The sequence below is a fragment of the Myotis lucifugus genome, unplaced genomic scaffold (assembly GCF_000147115.1).
Source record: "Myotis lucifugus unplaced genomic scaffold, Myoluc2.0 scaffold_300, whole genome shotgun sequence".
Taxonomy (NCBI): Eukaryota; Metazoa; Chordata; class Mammalia; order Chiroptera; family Vespertilionidae; genus Myotis; species Myotis lucifugus.
Window position 1 is genome coordinate 325,894 of NW_005871348.1, and position 26,088 is coordinate 351,981.

A 26,088-nucleotide genomic window follows, 5' to 3' on the forward strand; every position below is an offset into this window, starting at 1 on the left:
GGGGCGTGGGGCGGAGCTGGCGCCCATAGGCTGGGGAGTAGACTCCCTCACGTGGCAGCTCACGGGGCGGGGCGTGCGCGGAAGCTAGAGGCGAGGAGGGGAAGGGCGGGCCGGGGCGGGGCGGGGCGGGATGGGAGCCGAGGGGAGGGGAGGGGAAGGGCAGGGCGGAGGGATGGCTGGGGAAGCCGAGCCGGTGCGCGCGGGTCCTGTTCCCCCGCGAGTCCGGCAGTGGCTCTCTGAGGCTCCGGCGGGTGGCGCGGGGAGGACGCCAGGGACTGTGGGGCGCGGAAGCTTTCGGCCCCCCTCACCCTCGGACCGCGAGAGATGCTTAGAGCACCCGGGGCAGTCACCCCGCCCTCGTCGTCCTCATCTCAGCCCCTGTGGCTTCGCACCTCCACCCGGCGCCTGGCGGAGTCCATGCCCGCGGAGCAGAGAAAGCGCGCGAGCGTGACCCTCGGGCCGGCGTGGGCTGGACCTGGAGCCCGCGGCCTCGGCCCGGTCGCGGGAAGTGGGGACTCAGCTCGACGGCGCGGGGCCGGCTCACGGGGTCTGATGGAGGACCCTGCCCTGACACCCGCACCGACAGGACATTAAACTGTACTTGATTATGCAGATTAAATCGGAAATACTTTCAGGTTTAATAACGGGGTATATTTTTTCTTTTTACTTAACACTACCTCTTTCCTCAAAGAGGCGGAGGTGTCTTAAAGTTGCCTTTTTAAGTTTAGGGAGTCAAGTAGGAGAAAATGTGAGAAAGAAAATATTGTTATATGAATGTGGGGCTGTTGAGTTAGAAAGATTAGACATAAGGCCTATACCTTTTTTTAGTTTATAATGTGTTTTACTTTACTTTTATTGTTGACATTATAGATGGTCCCATTTCCTCCTCCTGCCCCTTTGCCCACTCCCCTAGCCGCCGCCCCCCCTCCCCCCCCCTCTGGCCCTCACCGCACTGTTGTCTGTGTCTGTGGGTTATGCACCTTCTTTCCTCCCGTCCTCTCCTCCCTCTCCTGACAGCTGTCAGTCTGTTGCATGTGTCCAGGGCCCACACTTTACACAGGAGTTGAAGATTCAGCCTCCCCCACAGCCCCGAGAGCCTGTCCACTTGCTTCCAATAACATAAAAGACTGAGCAACTCTTCTGGTTACCAGATATAGGAAAAGGTGGCAGTAAAACTGAAATTGTGATTTCAGAGAGGAAGGGAGAGGGAGGGAGATAGAAACATCAATGATGAGAGAGAATCATTGATCAGCTGCCTCCTGCACGCCCTGACCGGGATTCCAACCATGAACTCCTGGTTCATGAGTCGCTCAACCACTGAGCCACACTGGCTGGTCTATAGCCTTTGTTTTCAAGTTTGTTTTGAAGTGAGTCTCCTGTAGGCACCGTATGAAAGGGTCTTGTTCTCTTATCCATTCCATGTCTTTTTATTGGGGTGTTTAATCCATTTACATTTAAAGTAATTGTTGATAGATATGTAGTTATTGCTACTTTATCCATATTTTTATCTCCTTTAACATTTTTTGTAATACTGGCTTGTTGATGAACTCCTTTAGCTTTTTCTTAACAGAATAAATGAACAACAACTAAAAAACCAGAAACAAACTCATAAATACAGAGAACATTTTTATGGTTTCCAGATGGGAAGGTGATGGGAGGATGGACGAAAAAGGGGAAGGAATTAAAAAGTACAAATTGGTAATTACAAAATGTCATAGGCATGTGAAGTATAGCATAGGGAATATAATCAATAATATAATAACTATGTATGGTGTCATATGAGTGCTAGGTTTATCAGGATGACAACTTTTTAGGTTATGTAAATGTGTAATCACTATGCTGTACACCTGAAACTAATATAATATTGTATGTCAACTATTATTTTAAAAATTTTAATGGAAATTACATCATGCCTGGCCTTTCACACATTTTTAATTGAATTTTCAGGGTACTTATGACCTGAGATTTTTTTCATGAAGTATAATTTGAAACTACAATTTTAAATACTTAAAAATTAAATTTAATTAGTTATATGCTGAAGTAAAGAGGTCCAGTCCCAATGTTGACCTTTTAACGATCACAAACCATTTTGAAAATGTGATGAGAACTATCTCCAGAAAGAGATGAACTCCTTTTTTTGATGCTCTTCCAGGGAGGCTCACTGAAAGACCTCTGAGACCTAACCATAGATATGAGGTAAGAGTACACCTTCTCCTAGGATTTGCCAGCAGGAATCCTCTTTGACTTCTCACATATGCCAAACAGTAAGCAGGCTTATTCTACTTTCCTTCATTTTAATCATAATTAAAGTTATATCCTCCACCTCTAAGCCTTGAACACCAATTGTAACTCCTTCCTTCTTCACACCTTTTCCTGTGCTCTAGCTGATAATACAAAAACAAACAAAAAATATTGGACTCAAATAGTCCTGCTTTCAAATCCTGGCTCTTGTCACTTTCTAAATTACATGGTCCTGGCCAAGTATTTATTTCTCTGAGCTGTATTTTCCTTAACAGCAACATGAAACTATCAAATGTTTATATCCTCCAGCCTCATTAGGCTCAGTCTAAGAATCAAGTATCATTCTTTCTTTAGGAATCTACCACCTGATTAAACTATCAAATAATCTGTTCTCATTCTCTCCCCTTGCCCTTGGATTATAAACTCCTTGAAGGCAGGAAATAGGCCTTTTACTTTCTCCTTCCCCCACTGCTTATCACATTTTTGCTATTAAAATTACCACAAGAGTTCATGACTTAGTTGAACACTGATTTAGAATTCAGATCTAAATTTGGTTCTAGCCCAGGGGTGGGCAAACTTTTTGACTCGAGGGCCACAATGGGTTCTTAAACTGGACCGGAGGGCCGGAACAAAAGCATGGATGGAGTGTTTGTGTGAACTAATATAAATTCAAAGTAAACATCATTACATAAAAGGGTACGGTCTTTTTTTTTTTTAGTTTTATTCATTTCAAATGGGCCGGATCCGGCCCGCGGGCCGTAGTTTGCCCACGGCTGTTCTAGCCACTATCATTAATGATCTTTTTCATTTCCTAACAGCTTTCTCATATTTCACCTGCAGATGAAAATGTAAAACAAAAATTATAAATAGTTTGTTATTGGCTTAAGGCCTGTCGAATCATTTACAAGAATATCTTTATGGGACTCATTTAAAAATAAATACTGTACAGGTTACATAACCTCAAATTAATTCATTGATTTTAGAATTTTCATTCTTATGGAAGCAACTTTGAAAGTTTTACTCTTATTTTATGTACAGTAACAGTAAAGCCATCGGAGTTAAAATCTCACTAACAGTTATACAACTGTACTTTGTTAACTGACAACAGAATTGCTACTTTGTAAGAAGGACATTGTTGAAATGTGACAGGTTAATTATTTTTAAAAATCCTACATATAGTATTAGCTAAAGAAGATTGTGTGGGGATGATGTAATATATTAAATATTTAGTGTATGATTTATTGAACATACACATTCCTTGCTTCAGCAAACCTTGAGTGTGGAGTTTCTTTCAGTCAGACCTGAAATTAGGTCTCTCGCTCACATGGTTTCAATTAAGTTCTGTTAAAAATAGTTCATAATATAAGCATTTTCACTTTTAGGGCTTTAACAACTTTACTAATTTTAATTGATACAAAGGAAAAAACAATCAAATGAAGTTACATAGAGCTCTGGTGTTAGCTCTTTATAAATAGTTGAAATCATCTATTTAGTGTACAGTCCTCTAATATAAGTTATTTTTTCTTATTTTACAATACAAATACATATATTTAAGAAGCATACAGAAAATGTTTCTTTTTTAACTGATTAATAGTAAGTTATAAGAATCTCAGTAGAATTTTAACACCAGGATATTATCACAAATAATTAGAGAATTTTGATTTTTGAATTTCATACAATTTCAGGCAGACATTCTGCTTTATGGACTTTGACCTCACATTCATGTCTTCAAAGTACTGAAAATTCAGCCACAGCTGCTACATCCTGCCATTTGTTTTTATTATAATATCTGGAGAAAAAATATAAAAATCAATTACTTCATATACATCACAAGCAGGTGTCCAATAGTTATTAATAACCAGACATTGGGGAGAGAGCTCTTGATGCGCAGGCCACTTGAGTTGCACAAATCCAGAGTCTATTTAAAAAAAAAAAAAGGAATGGGTGGCCCACTCCTTCCTGGCCATGTGGAGGACACTCTTTGGAGACGCAAAGAGACTTGCTCAATAACATTCCAGTGGAAAGCGCAGCAAAGACAGCTGTCAGTGGGCACCATAAGGCCTCTAACCCCAGCCTTGTCACTTGGAGGAACTCACCCCTGTCCTCCTTCAACCCAAGTTGAAGTCCCTCACATTTTCTTGTCCACCCTTCCTTTGCATTCTCCTACTCTTTGTTTTAATTGAGCCCAGATTTTTCCCGATAGAGGATTCTGGGCCCTTTCCCCCCAACATCTTGTACCAGGAGATCCAGAGTGGAGCCAGATTTATTTATTCCTATTGTCACTTTCATAGTGTGATACACCTCACCCCTGACCTAATTAGCCTATCTACATCAATGGTTCTCAAACTGTGTTTTACCTTAGAATTCACTGAGCTTTTGAATGTCCTGATATCCAGGTCATACTCCATTACAATTCAGTCAGAGTCTCTGGGCAAGGGACTCAAATATTTAGGAAAGTCTGATGTGTAGCTAAGTTTGACCACCAGAGACTTATACCTTTGTCATTCATAGTATGCTCCATGGACCAGTAACTTCATCATTACCTAGTTTATTAGAAATGTAGAATCTTGGTCTTCATTCCAGACCTACTGAATAAAAATCTCCATTTTTAACAAGATCCTCAAGTAATTCATTTATTAAAATTTGGGAAGCACTGGGTATTCTACCTTCTCCTCCTCCTTACTATTTTCTTTACTGACCTCATACAGTATCTGCACATGTATTAAAGAATTTGGAAACTGGACCACAGTCATCCTCTCCATTCCAACTTTTTCCCAAGTGGATAATCATCCCACCCAAGCACATCCCACCTACCCTTCCTCAGCCTTCACATATACATCCAGAGCCATGCCCTATGTTTTCCCCTGACATCACCTAGCATGTATCATTTCTGAAACTTTACAGTACTGGAAACCTGGGAGTCATCCTTTAACTGTCCTTTCCTCTCACTACCCTGTACCAGTACCTAATCAGTCACTAAGCCCTGGCAATTATACCAATAAGCATTTTCAGTTTAAACGGGTTCTCAAATCCCAGAACTCCTGACCAGATTGCTGAAGCAATGACCCAGGAATATGCATTATTTATAAATTTCCCCAGGTGGTCTGAGTACCATACTTTGTCTGAGTACCATACTAGCTCAGATCCTTATTTTCTCAACTTTGTTCATCATGACTTTTGTAAAACTCCCACCTGATCTTTCCTGCTTCCAGGTTCACTTCTTTCAAGACACCTCCAAATTTCTAGCCAGAATGATCTAAATAAAAAGCAGTCTGACCAGGATAAAGCCAAAAGTCAGTATGGCTTAGGAGGCTCTCCATGATCTGAGCCCTGATTACTACTCACAACTCAGTTCTCAGAGAGCCCAGTCTCCGTTCTAGCTGACCATGACTACTTTCAGTTCCTTAACTACCTGAGGATGCTTTAGAACTCTGTGCCTTTATTTATGCTGGTGCCTAGAGGCCTATGCTCAGGATGCCTCTGAGGGCTTCAGATATCCTTCAGTGCATTTCCCACCTTCCCTATGTACCCCAAAAGGGTCCTACATGGAGCTCTATGAAAGCATCTATACCTCCATTGGACTTGTTTTATATATCTGACTTCTTCCATGAGATTACAAACTTCATAAAGACAACTATGTCTCTGTCTCAAAATTATCAGCAACAGTGTGTAGCACAGACATGCAGATCAATAAAGGTTTGCTGAATGAATGAAACAATCAACTACAGAACTTCCTCTTTTTATTTTATAGCTACATGACACCAGATCAACAGTCTTAAAAGGTCTTCATGATGTCAAACTTGTTTGATTTCTTTTTCCCCAAGGAAGTGACTGGCATACTTCATCTCTGTATTTGTACTAGATCAATGGGTGTGTAGTCAAAGACTGCACACACTTTATATGAGATGGCATAACCAAATTTATCATCAAATACAATAACCACACAATATATTTCAAGCTCTTGCAATTTAATGAAAACAAAGGAATCAAAGTTTTCAAAGGAAATTGTAGTGAGCTAGACTTGAGTAATTAACCTAACCTATAAAAGCAAACAATAATCATTGCATAACGAGTGATTATTATATGTCAGACACTTTTCACAGGATATCTCTAATCCTTGCAACAACTCCTTAAGCTAAGAGCTACTATTATGCCAATTTTACAGATAGGAGAGTAAAATTCAGAGGATTTAAGGAATTTGTTCATATGACAGAGCTATATTTGAACTTAGGGATGTCCTACTCTTAAATGACTTCTACCACTCTCAGATACTCTAATCTTTTTCTCATCTCATTCCTATTTAATACTTCTGCCTGTTATTATTATCTAAAAACTCAAACTTCTCATATTACTAGCTTGAGATAAAAATTGATAACACACAATTTATCATCTCTTTTGAAGGTCAAAATAAAATAGAAATCTTAAAATCTTACTATAAGGATAGCCACAGGTTTCGTTTGATTTCCCAAAAGGTATTAGCCTAGACGTCTTCCCTGACACTTCAAAGCAAAGTTCTATGTTTTGACAGTGCCTTGCTCCACTTCTAGCTTATCAACTTATAGATAAGACTGTGAGGTTCATCTTATAACTAGTCTGTAAGCCCTGGAGGGCTAACTCATATACCAGATAATATTGTGGTGCCTAATACATGCTTATTGGTCAAATTAAAGTGCCAATATTTTACCCATCCATTGCTATAACTGTAAGAAGTACAAAGCGATGATTGTCCAAACCTCTTATTGTTTTATATATATAATAAAAGCCTAAGCAACTGGCTGACCGGCAAGTAGCTATAACACACACTGACCACCAGGGGGCAGATGCTCAACACAAGAGCTGCTGAGCTGTGGTGACTTGGCAGCTGCAGTTCTCGGGTGACACACCTGGAACCAGAGAGGAGGGAACCTGATTCCAGGGTGCATCACCCAAGAATTGCCCTCTCACAATCTGGACCCCTTGGAGGATGTCAGAGAGCTGGTTTTGGCCCGATCCCCACAGGCCAGGCCGAGGGAGCCCACTGGTGCACAAATCTGGGCACTGGGCCTCTAGTCTATGTATACAAAAGCCTAAGCAACCATTACAACCAAACAACTGGGAATGACCGGTCAACCAGTCGCTATGATGCGCACTGACCACCGGGGGCAGACACTCAACGCAGGCATTGCCCCCTTGGGGTCAGTGCACTCCCACAGCCAACTTCCGGCAGCCAGCCAACCTCTCACGGTCCCTCCCCCTGCTGGAAGGCCCCGATCAGCTGGGCCCCAGTCGGGACTGGGTGAGAGGGCCCTGATTGGCCCTGATCACCAGCCAGGCCTAGGGACTCCACCTGTGCACAAATTCGTGCTCTGGGCCTCTAGTAAATAAATAAATATCTTTTCAAATAGAATACAAAAGCCCAATGTACTAGTATAAAGCAAAAAGAAGTAAAACTGCTTTGTCTGGATGAACTAGGAAACTCAGAGCCCTATGTACTCTACCTCCTCCATTATATATTTCAGCTATCCAAACTATTGATAATCAGGAAAGCTAAGTTCTAGTATTTATTCTGCCAGTAATTAGCTGTATGTGTGGGGAAGCACAGGACTTGATTGGAATGTCTGTAAGGAGGATTCGCTGAAAGGTCAGGGGCCTCTGAGGGGACCTTGCCAAAGGCGGCAGCCCCTACCTTGACTTTTCCAAAAAAGTCCGATCCCCTGGGGTATTTTGCTAGAATCTCTATGTTTAGTCTTTAAAGACCTGACCTTGTAGAAGCATATACTTTCTCAAGGATACTTACCCTGCTGATTGTATCTAGAGATTAATTTGAGTTCAAACTGTGGTTACAATAAAAAGCCAATAAGGCAGGAGAACAGGACTGCTTTTACTGCTGAAGTAAAAGAGTCCCTTAGCTCTCTCTTTCACAGAAACCTGTGTTGGAGTAATCTGTTCAACCGTCGCTCAAGGTCTGCTGGTCAACCCTGGCAGTATGAAGTTGGGACAGTCATTTATTGATCTGGCTGTGTTATTTGTTATGTAAAATGAGCAAAAGAGAATAGATTATATAGTTCTCAAATTTAAGTGCTTATTGGAATCACTTTGAGAACCTACCAATTACAGATTCCTGTGCCTTATTTTAGAGTAAGCATATCAAACTCTCGGCCCACGGGCTACATGTGGCCCACAACAAATATTTTTGTGGCCCAGCCAATATAACGGTATGTAAGAAATGTTTTAATAAAAATTTAACTTAATTTTTACAATATCCTGTTATACATAATTATTAATAATGAACTACAACGTTCGCTCATGATTGATTACTACAATCATGTTACTACAATTCATTTCCCTTACGCGCCTTATGTGCAGGTGCACCATTTCTCTCCACTAATACTAGCAGTGAATATTTTAGCAGCTAATTGACATGTCATTAGTCTTTTTTAAAAAAAATATGTATTTTTATTGATTTCAGAGAGGAAGGGAGAGGGAGAGATAGAAACATCAGTGATGAGAGAGAATCATTGATTGGCTACCTCCTGCTTGCCCCCTACTGGGGATCGAGCCCAAAACCCAGGGCATGTGCCCTTTACCGGAATCGAACCTTCAGGCTGCAGGCTGGCGCTCTATCCACTGAACCAAACCAGCTAGGCGTCATTAGTCTTTAAAAAAATAAAAAAATTTTTTTATTGATTTCAGAGAGGAAGGGAGAGGGAGAAAGAAATGGAAACATCAATGATGAGAGAGAACCATTGATTGGCTGCCTCTTGCATGTCCCCTACTGGGGATCCAGAGCACAACCAGGGCATGTGCCCTTGACTGGAATCGAACCTGGGACCTTTTAGTCTGCAGGCCGACTGAGTCAAACCAGCTAAGGCTAGTCATTAGCCTTGTACTGACTTGTTTGGTGTGCGCAACAGGAAATATTTCGCTTTCGGAGAACAAGAAAAATAGGTTTATTTGTGTTGCACTTATTAATTTGTGCAGTTATTCAGTGTCTGGTAAGTTAAAGTTCAAGAAAAATTATTAATTTATATTAAAATGTTGTATTATTTTATGTTAACGATTAATCATTTATTTCAGCCCTTTGTATTCAGCATGTCTCTATCAAAACAAACCTACATTTCTATGAAAATTGAAGCTTTTGTTTTTTTGCGGCACACATAAACTTAAACCTTGTTTATTTGGCCCGTGTTAGCCTTTGAGTTTGACATGCTTGTTCGAGAGAGTATAATTTACAGGTCAGAGAAACCTTGGACTAGATGTTTCCTAAGGCCTCTTCTATCCAGGTTGTCACCATTCTTGGATCTCAACTTACCCATACTACCTCCTCTATCACATCTCTTTTGGACTCCTCTGGTGGTTCACTTTCACCACATTTTTCCTTTAATCTGCACAGTGCCGGCCAATGAACAAACACCATACAGAATAGGGGTCCTTGTCCATCAAAAGTGAGCTTCATCCTGTAGTGCTGATTAGATTACTGCCAAACTAGCTAAAACATTAAATGCCAGGACTAAAAATAGGCTGCTGCATGTTTAAAATAACATGATCACTAGTTAGCTTGGGGCTTTGCTATTTTTACTGAAGGAAAGACAGAGACAAGTGGCCAGGGGTTGAAAGGAAATTACTTAAACGAGGAGGCTGCTAAATGAGGTGAGAGCCTAGGAAGAAGCCAGAAGGTGGCACAATTGTTCAACATGCATCAATGGGTCTCTGAGAATTAAACTAAAAATTTTGGTCTGAACACTCAAAAGAACTTCCCAGGCACATTTTGTCTTGATTTGTTGCAAAATCCAGAATTGTGACATTACCTGATGTCAGAAACCAATATGACAGGCCAAAAAGATCAAATTAAGAGAAGTTTCTCTATTTTTATTTTTAACTTTTTACTGAAGTATAGCATTCACACTGAAATGTACACATATGTGTACTGTACAACTTTATGAGTTTTCATAAATAACACACCAACATAGCTAGCATCCAGGTAATGAAACAAAACACTACCAGAACCCTAAAATTCCCTCTTTAAACCCTTCCAGTTGCTATCCCTGTCCACAAAAGGGCATCTACTATGGTGACTCCCATGATAGTTTACCTTTGCCAAGTTTTGTACTAAATATATTAAATATACTTTATTGTACCTGGCTCTTTATGTATCATTCATCAATATTGTTGCATGCACATTGCAATTGTATATTGTTGATTCCCAGTGCTATATAGCACTTCAGTGAATGAATGTACCACAGTTTACTTATCCATTATACTGTTGGTGGGCATCTAGATAGTTTCTAGTTTAAGGCTATAATTAATAGTGCTGCTATGAACACTCTAGTATAGATCTTTTGATGAATATATGTATATATTATAGTTGGATATACTCCCGGAAGTGGAATTACTAGGTCTCCAGGTTCCAGGGAAATGGAATTGTTGGATCCACCTCAGTGAAATTTCCTGGAGTCCAGTGAAATAAGAGCTATGCCTCCAAAGGTGAAAGATAAGTTGTTGCATCTGGCCCTTTATGCAACCAAAAAAGAGGCACAATGCCTAGGGGTCCTTTTTAGATTCTGGAGTCCACATATTCCTCATTTCAGTGTAGTTCTCCAGCCCATTTACCAAGTGACCTGAAAAGCTGCTGGTTTTGAGAGGATCTCAGAACAAGAGAAGGCTCTGCAACAGGTCCAGGCTACTGTGCAAGATGCTCTGCCACGTGTACCATATGATGCAGCCAATACAATTAACTGTACTTGAAGTTAAGTGGTGTATAGAGATGCTGTTTGGAGCCTGTTGAATCACAGCACAGGTTCTTAGGATTTTGGAGCAAAGCACTGCCATTCTCTGTGGATAACTAATCTCTCTTTTTGAGAAAAAGTATTTGGCTGTTACTGGGCATTAGTAGATACTGAATACTTAACTATGGGCCACCAAGCTATAACAGGAGCTGAGTTGCCCATCACGAATTGAGTGTTGTCTGGTATACCATGCCATAAAGTTGGCTGAGAAGAGCAACACTCCATTATCAAATGCAAATGGAATATATGAGATTGGGCTGAGCAGGCCCTAAAGGCATAAATAAATTATATGAGGAAGTGGCCCAAATATCCACACTCCTGTTACATAGCCTCTTTCTCAGCCTGCACTTACGGCATTATGGGGAGTTCTCTACAATCAGTTGACTGAGGAAAAGAAAAGACAGGCTTGGTTTACATTTGGTTCCACATGATATTCAAGTACCACCTGAAAATAGATAGCTATAGTACCTATAGCTCCTTCTTGGGGCAACACTGAAGGAAACAGGCAAAGAGATATCCTCCCAGTGGGACAGAACTTAGAACAGTGCACCACATTTTTCACTTTGTTAGAATTATATTCATGGACTATGGCCAATAGTTTGGCTGGATGGACAGGAATTGGAAGGGACATGACTAGAAAATTGATGACAATGAAATTTATGGAAGAGTCATGTGGATCGACTTCTCTGAATGGGCAAAAAAAAACATGAATATATGTGTCTTATGTGAATGCTCAACAGAGGATGAATTCAGCTGAGAAGAATTTTAATAAACAAGCCAATGACTTGTTCTGTGGATACCAGTTAGCCTTTTGCTCCAGTGATTGCCCAATGACCACAATAAAAGTTATGCATGGGCTCAGCAACATGACCTTCTGCTCACCAAAGTCAGCCTGACTATACCCACTGCTGAGTATCCTCTATCTGTCAGCAGCAGAAACCAATACCCCATCCCCCAAAAGGCACCTTTCCTTTGAGTGATCAACCAGCTACCTGGTGGCAGGTTGATTACACTGGACCACTTCCATCACGGAAGGGGCAACATATTATTCTTACTGGAATAGATACTTACTCTGGATGGTAATTTGCCTTCCCTGCATGCAAAACTTCTGACAAAACCTTCATCCAAGGTCTTACAGAATGCCTTATCTACCATCAAGGCATCCCACATAGCATTGCTTCTGATCAAGGGACTTATTTCAGAGCAAAAGAAGTGCAGCAATAGGCCCATGTTCATGGAATTCACTGGTCTTACCATGTTCCCCACCATCCTGAAGCAGCTGGCTTAATAGAATGGGATTGTCTTTTGAAGACAGTTACAGCACTAGCAAGGCAGCAATACCTTGCAGGACTGGGGCAAGGTTCTCCAGAAGGCAGAAAGTATTGCTCTGGATCAGCATCCAATATACAGTGCTGTTTATCCCATAACCAGAATTCAAAGGTCCAAAAATTTAGGGGATGGAATTGGAAGTGGGACCATTCAATATTACCCCTGGTGACCAACTAGTAAAAGTTTTGCTTCTTGTTACCATGACTTTATGCTTTATTGGTCTAGAGGCCTTGATTCCAAAGGAGGAAAGCTTTCACCAGAAGATACAACAATAATTCCATTGAACTGGGAGTAAAGACTGCCACTGGCCACTTTAGGCTCCCCATGCCTCTGGGTCAACAAGTAAAGAAGAAAGTTCCTGTACTGGTTGAGGTGATTGGTCCTGAATACCATGGGAAAATTGGACTACTACTCCACAATGGGAGAGTATGTCTACAATACAGAAGATCCCTTAGGACATCCCTTAGTATTACCATGCCCTGTGATTAAGGTCAATGGAAAACTACAACCCATCCAAGCATAACTAGATCCTTCAAAAATAAGATTTTATGTCACCCCCACCCCCCACCACCAGTTAAAGAACCATGACCAGCTAAGGTACTTATTGAGGGCAGAGGGAATATGGAATGGGTAGTGGAGAAAGGTAGTTATAAATACCAGTTACGACCACATGACTAAGCAAATATCTTTGTTTCCTTCCCTCTCTTATACTCTATCATCCTATATAAGATGTATTAATAATAGTTAGCTTCATAATACAGTACTTGAGTTACAGAATACCAAGGAGAAGAACATTACCCAAGGACTTTGAATCCTGTTCTGGGGAAGGAGTTAGCACATTTTTGGTTGTATGTAGGACAGTTACATTATGTTAGGACATAGAAGTATGACTTTGTGACTGTTTTTATTTGGATATTAAATATGATTTAAGGAGATGTGTATGAATGTGTAGTTGACACAGAGTGGACTGAGATGGTTAGTTGTAGTTTCAACTTGGCTAGGCTATCTACCCAATTATATTAAATACTAATCTAATTTAGGAGCTGGTGTTGCTGCAAAGGTGTTTTGTATATGTAATTAACATCTGTAATAACTGACTTTAAATAAAGGAGATTATCCTTGATAATGTGTATGGGCCTCATCCAAACAGTTGAAAAGCCTTAAGAGCAAAACTGAGGTTTCTCTAAGGAAGAAGAAATTCCTCCTGAGGACTGCATCAACATCAGCTCCTGCCCAAGTTTCCAGCCTGCCCTACAGTTTTTACCATACCTTATAATTGTACTAAGTCAAATCCTTGAAGTGTGTATTTACATCCTATTAGTTCTGTTTCTTTGGTAGAACCCTGACTGATATGACATCTACTATTCCTTACCACTATGCTATTATTAGAGATAGAAATAGAAGTCTATTATGTGGGCTCTGTCCTTGAAAACTTCATAACCTAAAGAACATAAAAAGTTATCATATAAATTATGTCAGGGAGTAGTAAATTATTAAGTGTCAAATGAGTAGCACTGAATTAAGTATTCAAGGAACTTAGAAAAGAAAAATATCTCTGTGGATTTAGGGAGTGCTCAGGACAGGCTCTGTGGAAGAAATTGGGACAAGGATCAATGGGGACTGATATGCAGTGAGGGAAGTACAGAAAAATCTAAACTTGGAGTTTAGATGGAAAGATTGAACTCCTTTCTACCACTTGGTAGGAATATGATCTTGGACAAATTGCATACTACTTTAAGCCTCAGATTCTTAATATATAAAGTGAGGACAACAGCACATATCCTGTCTATCATAAAGTCATAGTGAGAAATAAACGAGATATAACAATGTGCTTAGCTCAATGCCTGTCACAGAAAACGTGCTCAACTACTATCTCAATATCTTTAAAAAGAATGCTACTAAAAATAAGACCCAACAACACTAAATTTTAAATAGTTATAAAAGGAATCATCTTAAATACATTTTAATTCAATGGCATTAGCTAATTTTTCAAAAGATGAAGTATTTGACTTTAAAAAAATTATTTTAATGAGGTTCTGAAACCTGATCAAACTTACTATTAAAATTTTACTATTTCCACTTGTGCAAGAACTCTCAGAATGCAATTTATAACTGAACGTCCCATGTATATAAGGAATTTACAATGAAAATGTGTTTTATAGGTTTTTAAAAGTAGTTTCTGCAGTACCTTGAGGAATATCTTTAGGAAGAGAATATTTCTTCTTCTTTACAATAACACCTTTACTTTTCACTTGTCTAGTGCCTGGTGATGCTCTAATAATACAACATATTTCTGATGTATTTAAAGGAACCTGAAAAAGAATAACAGACATTGCATAATTCTTCCAGATACTATATTTATGTTATTTTATTTCAAAAGCAAATAATCTTAATAAACATATTTCATAAATATTAATAAAAGCACTTATGAAATGCTTATCCACTCTGGACACTGATTGGTTTCAAAACATTTGTTTATTTAATATTCAGAAGAACAAGGGAAGGCACATTATATTATCCCCTTTTGTAAAATGAGGAAACTTAAATTTCAAGAGGTTGGATAACTTATTTAACGACTGAGAGAAAATCATGATAGAGTTGAGATTCAAGCACTCCAAAGTGAGAGAGAGTGTTTACATGATTTACTGATGCTCTATCCACTGAGCCAAACTTTCTAGGGCCAAATTCACTTATTAAATCTAGTAGTTTTTTTTTGTGTGAATTCTTTAGGCTTTTCTATATATAATATCAAGTCACCTGTGAATAATGACAGTTTTACGTCCTCCTTTCCAATCTGGATGCCATTTACTTATTTATTTATTTATTTATTTATTTATTTCTCATCTGAGAATATTTTTTCCATTGCTTTTTCAGACAGAGTAGAAGGGAGGGAGGGAGGGAGAGAGAGAGACAGAGAGAGAGAGAGAGAGGGAAAGAAAGAGAGAAACATCAATGTGAGAGAGAGAGACACATCCACTGGTTACCTCCCACATGTGCCCCAACAGGGGGCAGGGAGCAAACCTGAAACAGAGGTATGTGCCCTTCACCAGGAACCAAACCCACAACCCTTTAGTGTGCCGGCCAATACTCTAATTACTGAACCACATCAGCCAGGGCAATTATTAGCATTTTAATTATGATGTGTCTTGGTGTGGGCCTCTTTGGGTTCATCTTGTTTGAGACTCTCTATGCTTCCTGAACATGTGTGTGACTTTTTCTTTCACTGGGTTAGGGAAGTTTTCTGCCATTACTTTTTCAAGCAGGTTCCCTTTCCCTTGCTCACTTTCTTCTACTTCTGGTACTCCTATGATACATATGTTGTTACCTTTCATGTTGTCCCAAAGCTCCCTTAAACTGTCCTCCTAATTTTTTTTTAATCCTCACCTGAGGATATTTTTCCATTGATTTTTAGAGGGAGTGGCAGAGAGAGGGAAAGACAGAGAGAAATACTGATGTGAGAGAAACACATCAAATAGTTGCCTTCTACATGAGCCCCAACCAGGGCCTGGGATGGGGAGGAGCCTGTAATCAAGTACGTGCCCTTGACCAGAACTGAACCTGGGACCCTTTGGTCTGCAGGCCGACATTCTATCCACTGAGCCAAACTGGCTAGGCTGCTGTTTCTGCATTTATTGAGATTATCACATGATTTTTATCCTTCATTTTGTTAATGTGATATACCACATCTTGTGATTTGTGAATGTTGAACCATCGTTGCATCCCTGGAATAAATCCAACTTGATCATGGTGTATGAACCTTTTAATATATTTTTGAAATTGGTTTCCTACCATTTTGTTTAGAATTTTTTAAAAAATATATTTTATTGATATTTTACAGAGAGGAAGGGAGAAGGATAGAGAGTTAGAAACATCGATGAGCGAGAAACATCAATCAGCTGCCTCCTGCACACCCCCTACTGGGGATGTGCCCACAACCACGGTATATGCCCTTGACCGGAATCGAACCTGGGACCCGTTAGTCCGCAAGCAGATGCTCTATCCACTGAGCCAAACCGGTTAGGGCTTTGTTTAGAATTTTTGCATCTATATTCAACAGAGTTATTTATCTGTAATTTTCTTTTCTTGTGGGGTCCATGTCTGGTTTTGTTGTCAGGGTAACACTGCCATTGTAAAACGATTTTGGGAGTGTTCTCTTTTAGCTTTTGGTAGAGTTTGAGAAGAATGAGTATTCTTTCTATTTTAAATGTTTGTTAGGATTCACCAGTGAAGCTATTTTTTTGTTTGTTGGGAGATTTGATTATTGATTAAATCTCCTTACTCATTATTGTTCTGTTCAGATTTTCTATTTCCTCATGATTCAGTCTTGGTAGGCTATATGTTTCTAAGAATTTATCCATTCCTTCTAGGTTGTCCAGTTTTGGATGTATAATTGTTCATAGTCTCTTATAATCCTTTGTGTTTCTGTGGTATCAGTTATAATGTCTCCTTTTTCATTTCCAAATTTATTTATTTGAGTCCTGTATTTATTATTAAGTCTTGCTCAAGGTTTGTATATTTTGTTTATCCTTCCAAAAGTAGCTTAGTTTCATTGATATTTTCCTTTTCCTTTTTAGTCTATTTCATTTATTTATTTATTCATTTGTGTAATTAAAGTTTATTTACTTTTTATTAAAGTTTATAAACTTAAAATTAAAATTTCTGTTTCCTGGCCAAGGGAGGCAGATCTCTCCAGACAACAAAAACCAGTGCATAGCTCTGTGGATATATACACGTGCATGGTGGCTAGAGCCCCTTAACCAAAGTGTGTATGTCTCTGTCTTTACCCTGCCAAAATAAATGGGGTATTTTGACTTTCACAGAAAGTGCTGGCTTGTCTTGGTCTGTACTGAAGCAGTGCAGCCCTCCATAGCATGTGTTTGGCGGTTATGGCTTAAATGTGTGGCTAGATTGTGCTTTTTTCTTGAGCAGGGACCTTGTGTGCTCCATGCTCACACATGCTCTCTAAGTTCTCTTTAGACAGAGCTTCAGCTGCTACTTCAGCCTGGTTCTCAGATGGTGTGTAGGAGTCCTGGTACTCTTGAAGCAGTTTACTACCTCCAGGTGATTGAACTGCACAGCATCGTCCAGGGGAATGTTGCCCCACCTGTCCTTGACAAAAGGATTCATTTTTCAAGCATCAATCAGAAATTTAACAACTTCAATGTGTCCTTCAGCTGCAGCAACATGCAGGGCTGTGAGGTAGTCATAGCCTTTCTGTTCCATGTCCATGGCTGGCAGGGCAAACCTTCAAAAAGCTGAGACATCCCCACTATAGGCAGCAAATAACAGGTTTACCACAGTCTTGTTCCTAACTTCTCCCCTTTACACACCATGGGTCTACCTTCCAAGCACAGTGCCTCAGGTTGTCATAGCTGTGGAAATTGAAGAGAGACATCAACTTCTGGCAGAAACTGATGCCCCTATGGCTGTTTCCCAGCTTGTCCAGTGGAGGTGAGAGACATATCATTCCCATGACATTGCGTACCATCAGGAGGATGGTTCTTGACACAGCTGACTTGGCTGGCAGGCCCACACGGAAGGAAAACTGTCCTGAGAAGTCACACATGCCGCAGGAGTGCAGGAGGCTGAGGGTGTTGTGCACTGCTTCAGCGCTCAGCATGCTCTCACCTGTGATGGGCCAGATCCAACCATTGGCCAGGGTGGCTGCCATGACACTGCCTGTTTCATAGGTTACCTCCACAGAGCACAGCTGGAAGTAGAGATCAAGGGCAGCTATCATGTCTACCTCCTTAGGAAAGCACTTCTTTTCCTTTAGATAATAGCCGATGGCATAATTCTGATCCCATTTCCTTCTCTGACTGGAATGTGGCATTGCTGTAACCCACGTATTCATTTCTAGCCATTTTGTTCAGATCTTGCAACACAAAATCAAACTTCTCTGCTTTGTTACAGTCCTCTTGATCAGGGAGCTTATGACAATGGCTCCAGTATTGACCATGGGGTTATGGGAGATTCTTCCCTCATTGAGGGAGAGCTTGTTGTAGCGCAGGCCACTGGGCTCCTTGCTCCCAAACTTGTGCACATAGTCAGTGCCTAGATGGCATAGGTGAGGGGCTTGACACAGGACTGGAGGCAGAAGGGGATCTTTGTGTGGCCCACGAATGCCACTCTCTGATGAATCACTGCACCGCAAGCCTTACTAATCCTGGTGCTGCAGCTAGTGGCTATGCATCGTCTCCCTGCTCTGCGTTGTGGCCTCATGGAGATGGTGCCAGATGTCCTGCCAAGGAGGGGGCTCTGGCTCAGATGACCCCAGCCTCCCCTCCAGCAGTGACTGCTGGCCCTGCTCAGCGCATTCTGCAGAGCCTTCATAGAGTGCATCCCCCCAGCATGTCACCCGTTCCGACAGAGCACCCAGGGCATCTCTATTTCTCTATTTCATTTATATCTGCTCTGTTCTTTGTTATTATCCCTCTAATTGCCTCTAGTCTCAGCCTTTTACAATCTGTTCTCTGCCTCTGGATCCAGAATAAACTTTATACAAGAACATTTGATATCATTTCCTTTTTATAATCCTTTATTGGCTCCCCTCAGGAAAAAAAATCCAAAAATTTTAATATATATTACAAGATCCATTACTCTCTTGGCCCTGGTTTATTTTTACAAACTCATCTCTAGTTTCCTCCTCATCACCTGGATCCCCACTCTCACCGCAGGGTGAGACTGAGAGGTCTGGCTACACTGAACCACTACACAACCCTAAAGTTTTCCCTCTTTATTTCTTTTTCTCTCTGCCTCTGTCCCGTCCTACTGTCTTTCTCTCTGTATCTCTTCCTCTTCTCTCTGGCTCTTTCTCTCTCCACCTCTCTTTTTTTCTATTCATCCCCTCTCTCTACTCCCACCCGCACCCCCATGGCTCTTAGAAAAATGAGTTTAATGTATTTATTAACAACGCATAGTACTTTCAAATAACATAATGAAGTTGGTGAACACAATTTATATGTAAAGATAAAAGCTGAGTTTTGGATCAAAGTAGATTAATATTGTTGCTTCTGATTGTTTAATACCCCTTGGTCCTGAGGACGCAAAATGTTTTGGCTGTGGCAGCCTAATATCCTTTCTTTGGAATTGTCACTGAAAACTTACTCCACATGTACTTGATATTAACCTTAACTGAGTTACAGATTTTTTAAAGTCTCATAAACAAAGTATCTAATATAACAGTAAGTATTTCTTTTGGTATTTGAAGGGGAAATTGAAATACTACCTCATTTGAAGAATTTTCCTGGGAACTTGACACAGGAACAATTTCATCTGAATTAACACAGCTGCTGACATTTGGAAATAGTTCATCCAAAGATGATTTTTGTACTGAGGACAGATCAATCTACAAAAGAATATATTACTCTTTTGTAGAAGTTAAATGTTGCAAAACCAGTTATTTTTAAATAAAGGAAAATTGAAACATACTATTTCATTAGAAGCTTTGTGACATAGAACTTGACATATGAACAATCTTATCTGAGTTAATATAATTGCTGACAGTTTGGAAATAGTTCTCCAAAAGATGCATGCTCAACTGGGGAGAAATCAATTTATAAAGAAGATTATAATACTCTTTAACTTTCAAGTTATTATTTAAATAGGTATTTTATTAGCTTCAGTATCGTGTAATTTTTTTCTTATTCTTCATCCAATTAATATTCATAAGGGGCCTATTAATTGAAATCCATCTACCCTTTCTGTGAGCCAAAGGACTGAGATAGACAAAGAAACAGAGTCAGAGACAGAAAAGGACAGATAGAAAGAGAGATCAAGACAGGTTGGTGGTACAGTATTCTAATCTTCTTTACTTTACGTATAGCAATATATAGAATACTTCCAATGAAAGTATGCTTGTGCAATGGCAAAATAAAAATACTATTGTCTGTGTGCAATATCCCCCTGGGGTGACAGAAACAGAATAAAGGGGAGCAAGAAAATAGGTTCTACGTGTGCAAATACGAATACTTACCTCTAAACCAGCTGTTTGCGAAGTCGGAGTACTTGTTAACAGGCCTCTGCTTTTCTTATCAAGAATAGTGGGGTTTGTGTTCTATCAATGTTTTGTGAAATAGGGGATTGAATAGCAGAAAGAAATAAACTACTTTAATACTGTAAAAACGCAATTTAAAATTAGTAGACTAAATCATAATATATTATACTAATAAAAATTTAATCTGCTAATTATATTTTTAAACCATTAGACAGGTAACTAAAGAATTTTCTGGCTTGAGCTAGGTCAAACAACTCCCAAAAAAACTTTATGTGGTGCAACAACTATTTGAGAATACTTTGGTTGAAATCACTACTAATTTAGGAAGAAAAGCTAATTAAAGTTTTCAATTATGAAATGGTGCTTTGATTATCTTTGTTAACTCCTAAGAAAGATATTTTACTTATAGCATTTGTTTAATTCCTATTATATACTGGAATTTATGGAAAGGGATTATAAATTATTTCTGAAGCTGTTAAAACATGTAGCAAGGATACTTGATTTAAAATACACACATTTGAATGCATATAGATATTTTCATTTATGGAACATCAAAGTTAAAGAAAGTACAAAGCAGGATACAGACTAATTTTCTATTTCTTTTTTTTCATTTTCTATTTCTTGAAGATGCAGAGGCAAAGAGACAAATTAAGAGTGAGAGACAGAGAAGAGAAAGAAACAGGATTAGAGGCTAAAGAGTTTAAGAAAGAGAGGGAAGGACTGTTAGAGAGAAAGATAGAGAGAGAGGGGAGGAAGGAAAGAAAAAAGAGAGAAGAGAGGAGGAGGAGGAGGGAAGGAAGAAGGGGAGAATTAAGAGGTGGGGATTAAAGAAGAAGAGATAGAGAGGATGGGGAGATAAAAGAGAGAAAGAAAAATAAAGGAAGATTAAGAGGAGAGAGGGAGGGAGAAGAACGGCAGATAAGACAAAGAACAGAGACTAAGCAGAAAAACTGAGATTGATAGTAAAAGAAAGAGTCAGAGACAGAAAAGAACACATACAGAGAGATCAAAACAGAGACTGGGAGGAAAGAGAGACAGAGTTTGAGACTGAGAGACAAAACCAGGGAGAGCAAAGACAAAGAAACAGTGATAGAGTCAAAAAGAGAGAAGATAGGAAGCTTCCTTTCTAGCCATCAACTGCCTTTCAATTCTTAGATTCCATGAAACAACCATATCCCTCAGATAAATGTCTGAATAGGTGTCTATTATATGCTGCCAAGTCTGGAACACAAACTCAGAGTTAAAACTTGAACAGCATAGGAAAGTTTATTAGATTTATTTTTCCTTTATTTCCTCTTTGCTTTCTTTCAGGATTAAAAATCTCTGAAACTGCCAGCATGGCTCAGTGGTTAGAGTGTTGGCCCATGCATTGGAAGGTTTTGGATTTGATTCCAGTAAAGGGCATATACCTGGGTTGTAGGTTTAATCCCCAGGCCCAGTCAGGATGGGAACAGGAGGCAACCAATCGATGTGTTTCTCTCACATCGATGCTTCTCTCTCACTTATCCCCTACCCCCCCTCCCTTCTACTCTCTCTAAAAATCAATGGAAAAAATATCCTTGAGAGAGGGTTAACAGGGGGAAAAAATAACACTCTGAAAATAGTTGTTTGTTCAAGACATAATCTGGAATAGTTCATTAGAAATCTTTTTTATCAAAATAATAAGAACAAGCCCAGCTGGTGTTGTTCAGTGATTGAACGTTGACCCATGAACCAGGAGGTCATGGTTCGATTTCTGGTCAGGGCACATGCCCAGGTTTCAGGTTTGATCCCCAGTAGGGGGGCGTACAGGAGGCAGCCAATCAATGATTCTCTCTCATCATTCATGTTTCTATCTCCCTCTCCCTCTCCCTTTCTCTTTTAAATTAATAAAAAATAATATACATATACATATATAAATGTTTAAAAAATAATAAGAACAAAAATGTTATGAGCATATTTACCTGGTACACTGAATATGACATCTAATTTATTAGCTATATAATCTTTTAATTTCTTCACCTGAACAATAAGGATTATTCTACCCCTAGGGACTACCATGCAAACGTTACAAATAAAACATATATAGAGAACCTCTGGTGCTTGGAGAGTAGGAGATACTCAATGATAACTGTTATTACTATTACTGTGGCAGCCATGCAGGTGCTCTGCTCAGAACTTGAACAAAGAACCTCCTGGTCCACTGCAAGGGGTGCAGCTAGCTCTCAGTCCACTGCAAGGGGTGCAGCTAGCTCTCAGTCCACTGCAAGGGGTGCAGCTAGCTCTCAGTCCACTGCAAGGGGTGCAGTTAGCTCTCAGCCACTGCAAGGGGTGCAGTTAGCTCTCAGTCCACTGCAAGGGGTGCAGTTAGCTCTCAGTCCACTGCAAGGGGTGCAGCTAGCTCTCAGCCACTGCAAGGGGTGCAGTTAGCTCTCAGTCCACTGCAAGGGGTGCAGCTAGCTCTCAGTCCACTGCAAGGGGTGCAGCTAGCTCTCAGTCCACTGCAAGGGGTGCAGCTAGCTCTCAGCCACTGCAAGGGGTGCAGCTAGCTCTCAGCCACTGCAAGGGGTGCAGTTAGCTCTCAGCCACTGCAAGGGGTGCAGCTAGCTCTCAGTCCACTGCAAGGGGTGCAGCTAGCTCTCAGTCCACTGCAAGGAGTGCAGCTAGCTCTCAGTCCACTGCAAGGGGTGCAGCTAGCTCTCAGCCACTGCAAGGGGTGCAGCTAGCTCTCAGCCACTGCAAGGGGTGCAGCTGGCTCTCAGTCCACTGCAAGGGGTGCAGCTAGCTCTTAGTCCCCAGCGACAGCATATTTAGGATCTGCTTCAGTTTTCAGGCTGAGGCCATTATCTTTTCAGGCAAACCTCAGCCAACGTCTGAGCACAAAAGCCCAACATAAGATTCCTATAATGGCAATCTTTGCTCCAGACCTCCCCACTGGGAGAGCTTCTGTCAGATCTGCAGTGAAGATTGGGGTTCTCTTCCTCAGTACTGCCTACGGAGGTGGCAGCCATCTCCTACTCAGCACCATGGCTGCCCTTAGGCCACCAAAAAGAGGACCAAGAAGTTCATCCGGCACCAGTCATACTGATATGTCAAAATTAAGCGTAATTGATGGAAAACTAGATGCATTGACAATAGGGTGCAGAGAAGATTCAAGGGCCCGATCTTGATGCCCTTGGTTATGGGAGCAACAAGAAAACAAAGTACATGCTGCCAAGTGGCTTCCTGGTCCACCACATCAAGGAGCTTGAAGTGCTGCTTATGTGCAACAAATCTCACTGTGCTGAGACTGCTCACAGCATCTACTCTAAGAACCGCAAAGCTACTGTGGAGAGCAGCCTAGCTGGCCATCAGAGTCACCAATCTAATGCCAGACTGTGCAGTGAAGAAAATGAATAGACAGATTGTGTGCACATTGTATTTGTGTTAATAAAACCATGAAATTCTGGCATTAAAAAAGAGACTGAGGCTACTCCTGCCCAATCCTGCTTCCTCGCTGCTTTCATTTCTCATGTATTACCTGCTCCAATACACCATATGAACTCTTAATTCTGTCTGAATATTTTTGTACCAAGTGACATAATTGTCAACTATCAGTCCAATTACAAAACATTTACCTGTATACAGCTGTAAGTATAGCACCTCTACATTTCCCCCTAGATTTGTTAAGAAATTATGCATATCTAAATCCCAATAAGTACATTTTCTTTTCATAGTTTTTTCAGGAAATAGTAAAAGACTAGTGCTTACCAATGCAGGTTCCAGCGGCTGAGACAGCAGAACTTTGGTAACTGATTTACCACCTGCATTGCTTTCAAGAACAGACCTCTGTTGAGATGATGGAACCTTGATTTTTAGAAGAGAGCTTAACTTTCTTTGAAAATTTGTGTCTCTAGGTTCAGGATCTTTTCCAGGCTGAAACAAATTCATAATCATGAAATACCATCCACAGGCTATAAAAAATGTGTAGCACTTCTTAGATGTCTTATTTTTGTTGTAAGCTATAATAATAAAACTGTAATATGCTAATTAGACTAGAAAGCCAAATGGCCTTCTGGACATCCTTCCGGACGAAGCCGCAGTGGTTAGAGGCAATCAGGCAGGCAGGAGAGCAGGTAGGGGTGATCAGGCAGGCAGGCGAATGGTTAGGGGTGATCAGGCAGGAAGGCAGGAGAGTGGTTAGGAGCCAGCAGTCCTGGATTGCAAGAGGGATGTCCGACTGTCAGTTTATGCCCGATCCCACAGCGGGACTGCCAGACATCCCCGAGGGGTCCCAGATTGCAAGAGGGTGCAGGCCAGACTGAGGGACCCTCCCCGCCCCCGCACAAATTTCGTGCACCGGGCCTCTAGTATATGTTATAATTGTTACAATTAAGATATATATTATCCTATTATCTATCCTCTCAATTTGAAAAAAGTTTTAAACAAAATATTTTTTTTAATTTAAGATTTTCTAGCCTGGCTGGTGTGGTTTAGTGGTTGAGCATTGACCTATGAATCAGGAGGTCATGGTTCAATTCCCAGGCAGGGCACATGCCTGGTTTGCGGACTCCATCCCCAGTAAGGGGCGTGCAGGAGGCAGCTGATCAATGATTCTCTCACATTATTGATGTTTCTATCTTCCTCTCCCTTCTTTTCTGAAATCAATAAAAAAAATTTTTAAAGTATGATTTTCTATACAATATTTAAGGAAAAAATATGTTGCAAGACAAAATGGTTTTCAATATACTCAGCTCAAAAAATTTCCCTACCACATTTAAGGTAAGATCTCCCAAAAAGTGTTTTGTTAAAAGAAAACAAATGATAATTAGATCTATCTATTGCTCAATATTTAAAACTAAGTCTTAGAGAAAACATTAAATATGTCTTCATTATGCAATAATCATCATCCACGATCCTTCTCCTGTCATATCCCTTCCTTTTCTACCACCATCCATCATAAGTACTTTTTTATCCCATTCTCTTTATAATTACTTTCTTATCCTTTTCTCTTTCCTAAAACTCAAATATTCTTTCCTCAGCTGTGTTTAACCCATTAATGAGTCCATCAAAGGCATTCTTCATTGCTGCTATAATGTTTTTAATATCTAGAATTTCTTCTTTTTTGTTTTTGATCTCTATAATTTATTTTTTTTGATTCTTTCCTAGAATTTCCGTCTCTCTGCTCATACTATCCATCTATCTATTCTTGGATGTTGGTTACTTTTTTCTACAATGCCCTTAGTATAATAACCATACTTATTTTAAATTTATTTTCTGATAGTTCTAACATTACTGATAACTCTAGATATGATGTTGTCCAGTCTCTTCAAACTGTGTGGGTTTTATGTTTGTTTGTTTTTTTACCTTTAGCATGCCTTGTAATTATTTGCTAAAAAGTGGGCATGCTGTACTGGGTAATAGGAACTGTGGTGAATAGGCCTTTAGTAGTATAAGATTTGGGGGGCCAGGAAGCAGTCTATAGTTTTGCGATTAGGTCTTAGTTTTTTGTCTAGCTTGTGCCCCTCGACTATGACCTTCACCAGTGTGTCTGTTTTTTCTCCCCTTAGGTGGGACAGCATGGCTAGAGGAGACTGAAGTTATGTATTTCCTTTTTCCCAATGTGGAAGGCTAGAGGGAGCTAGAGTTGAGTATTTTCCTTCCCCCACTTGGGAGGATAGAACTGGTTATTTTCCTTCTCCTAGAAGGGTTAGGCTCTGATGATACCCTAGCAACTTAGACTCTAGTGAAATACTTTCTCCTGAGGGCAGGCTCTGTTAAGAAAAACAGAATAGCCTA

General features: G+C 40.2%; 1 protein-coding gene and 1 pseudogene across 1 annotated transcript in view; both read right to left on the bottom strand.

The window, feature by feature from the left end:
* Nucleotides 1-13,720: 13,720 nt before the first annotated feature.
* Nucleotides 13,721-26,088, bottom strand: part of MEIKIN (meiotic kinetochore factor) — a 30,474-nt gene continuing 18,106 nt past the window's right edge. Inside the window, exons 7-10 of the mRNA XM_023763797.1 lie at nt 20,311-20,391; nt 19,564-19,683; nt 14,524-14,647; nt 13,721-13,776 (exon numbers count right to left, since the gene is read on the bottom strand). Coding sequence (XP_023619565.1) covers nt 13,721-13,776; nt 14,524-14,647; nt 19,564-19,683; nt 20,311-20,391 — 381 coding nt within the window. The remainder of the gene's footprint in view (nt 13,777-14,523; nt 14,648-19,563; nt 19,684-20,310; nt 20,392-26,088) is intronic.
* Nucleotides 17,239-18,677, bottom strand: LOC102426953 (annotated as a pseudogene).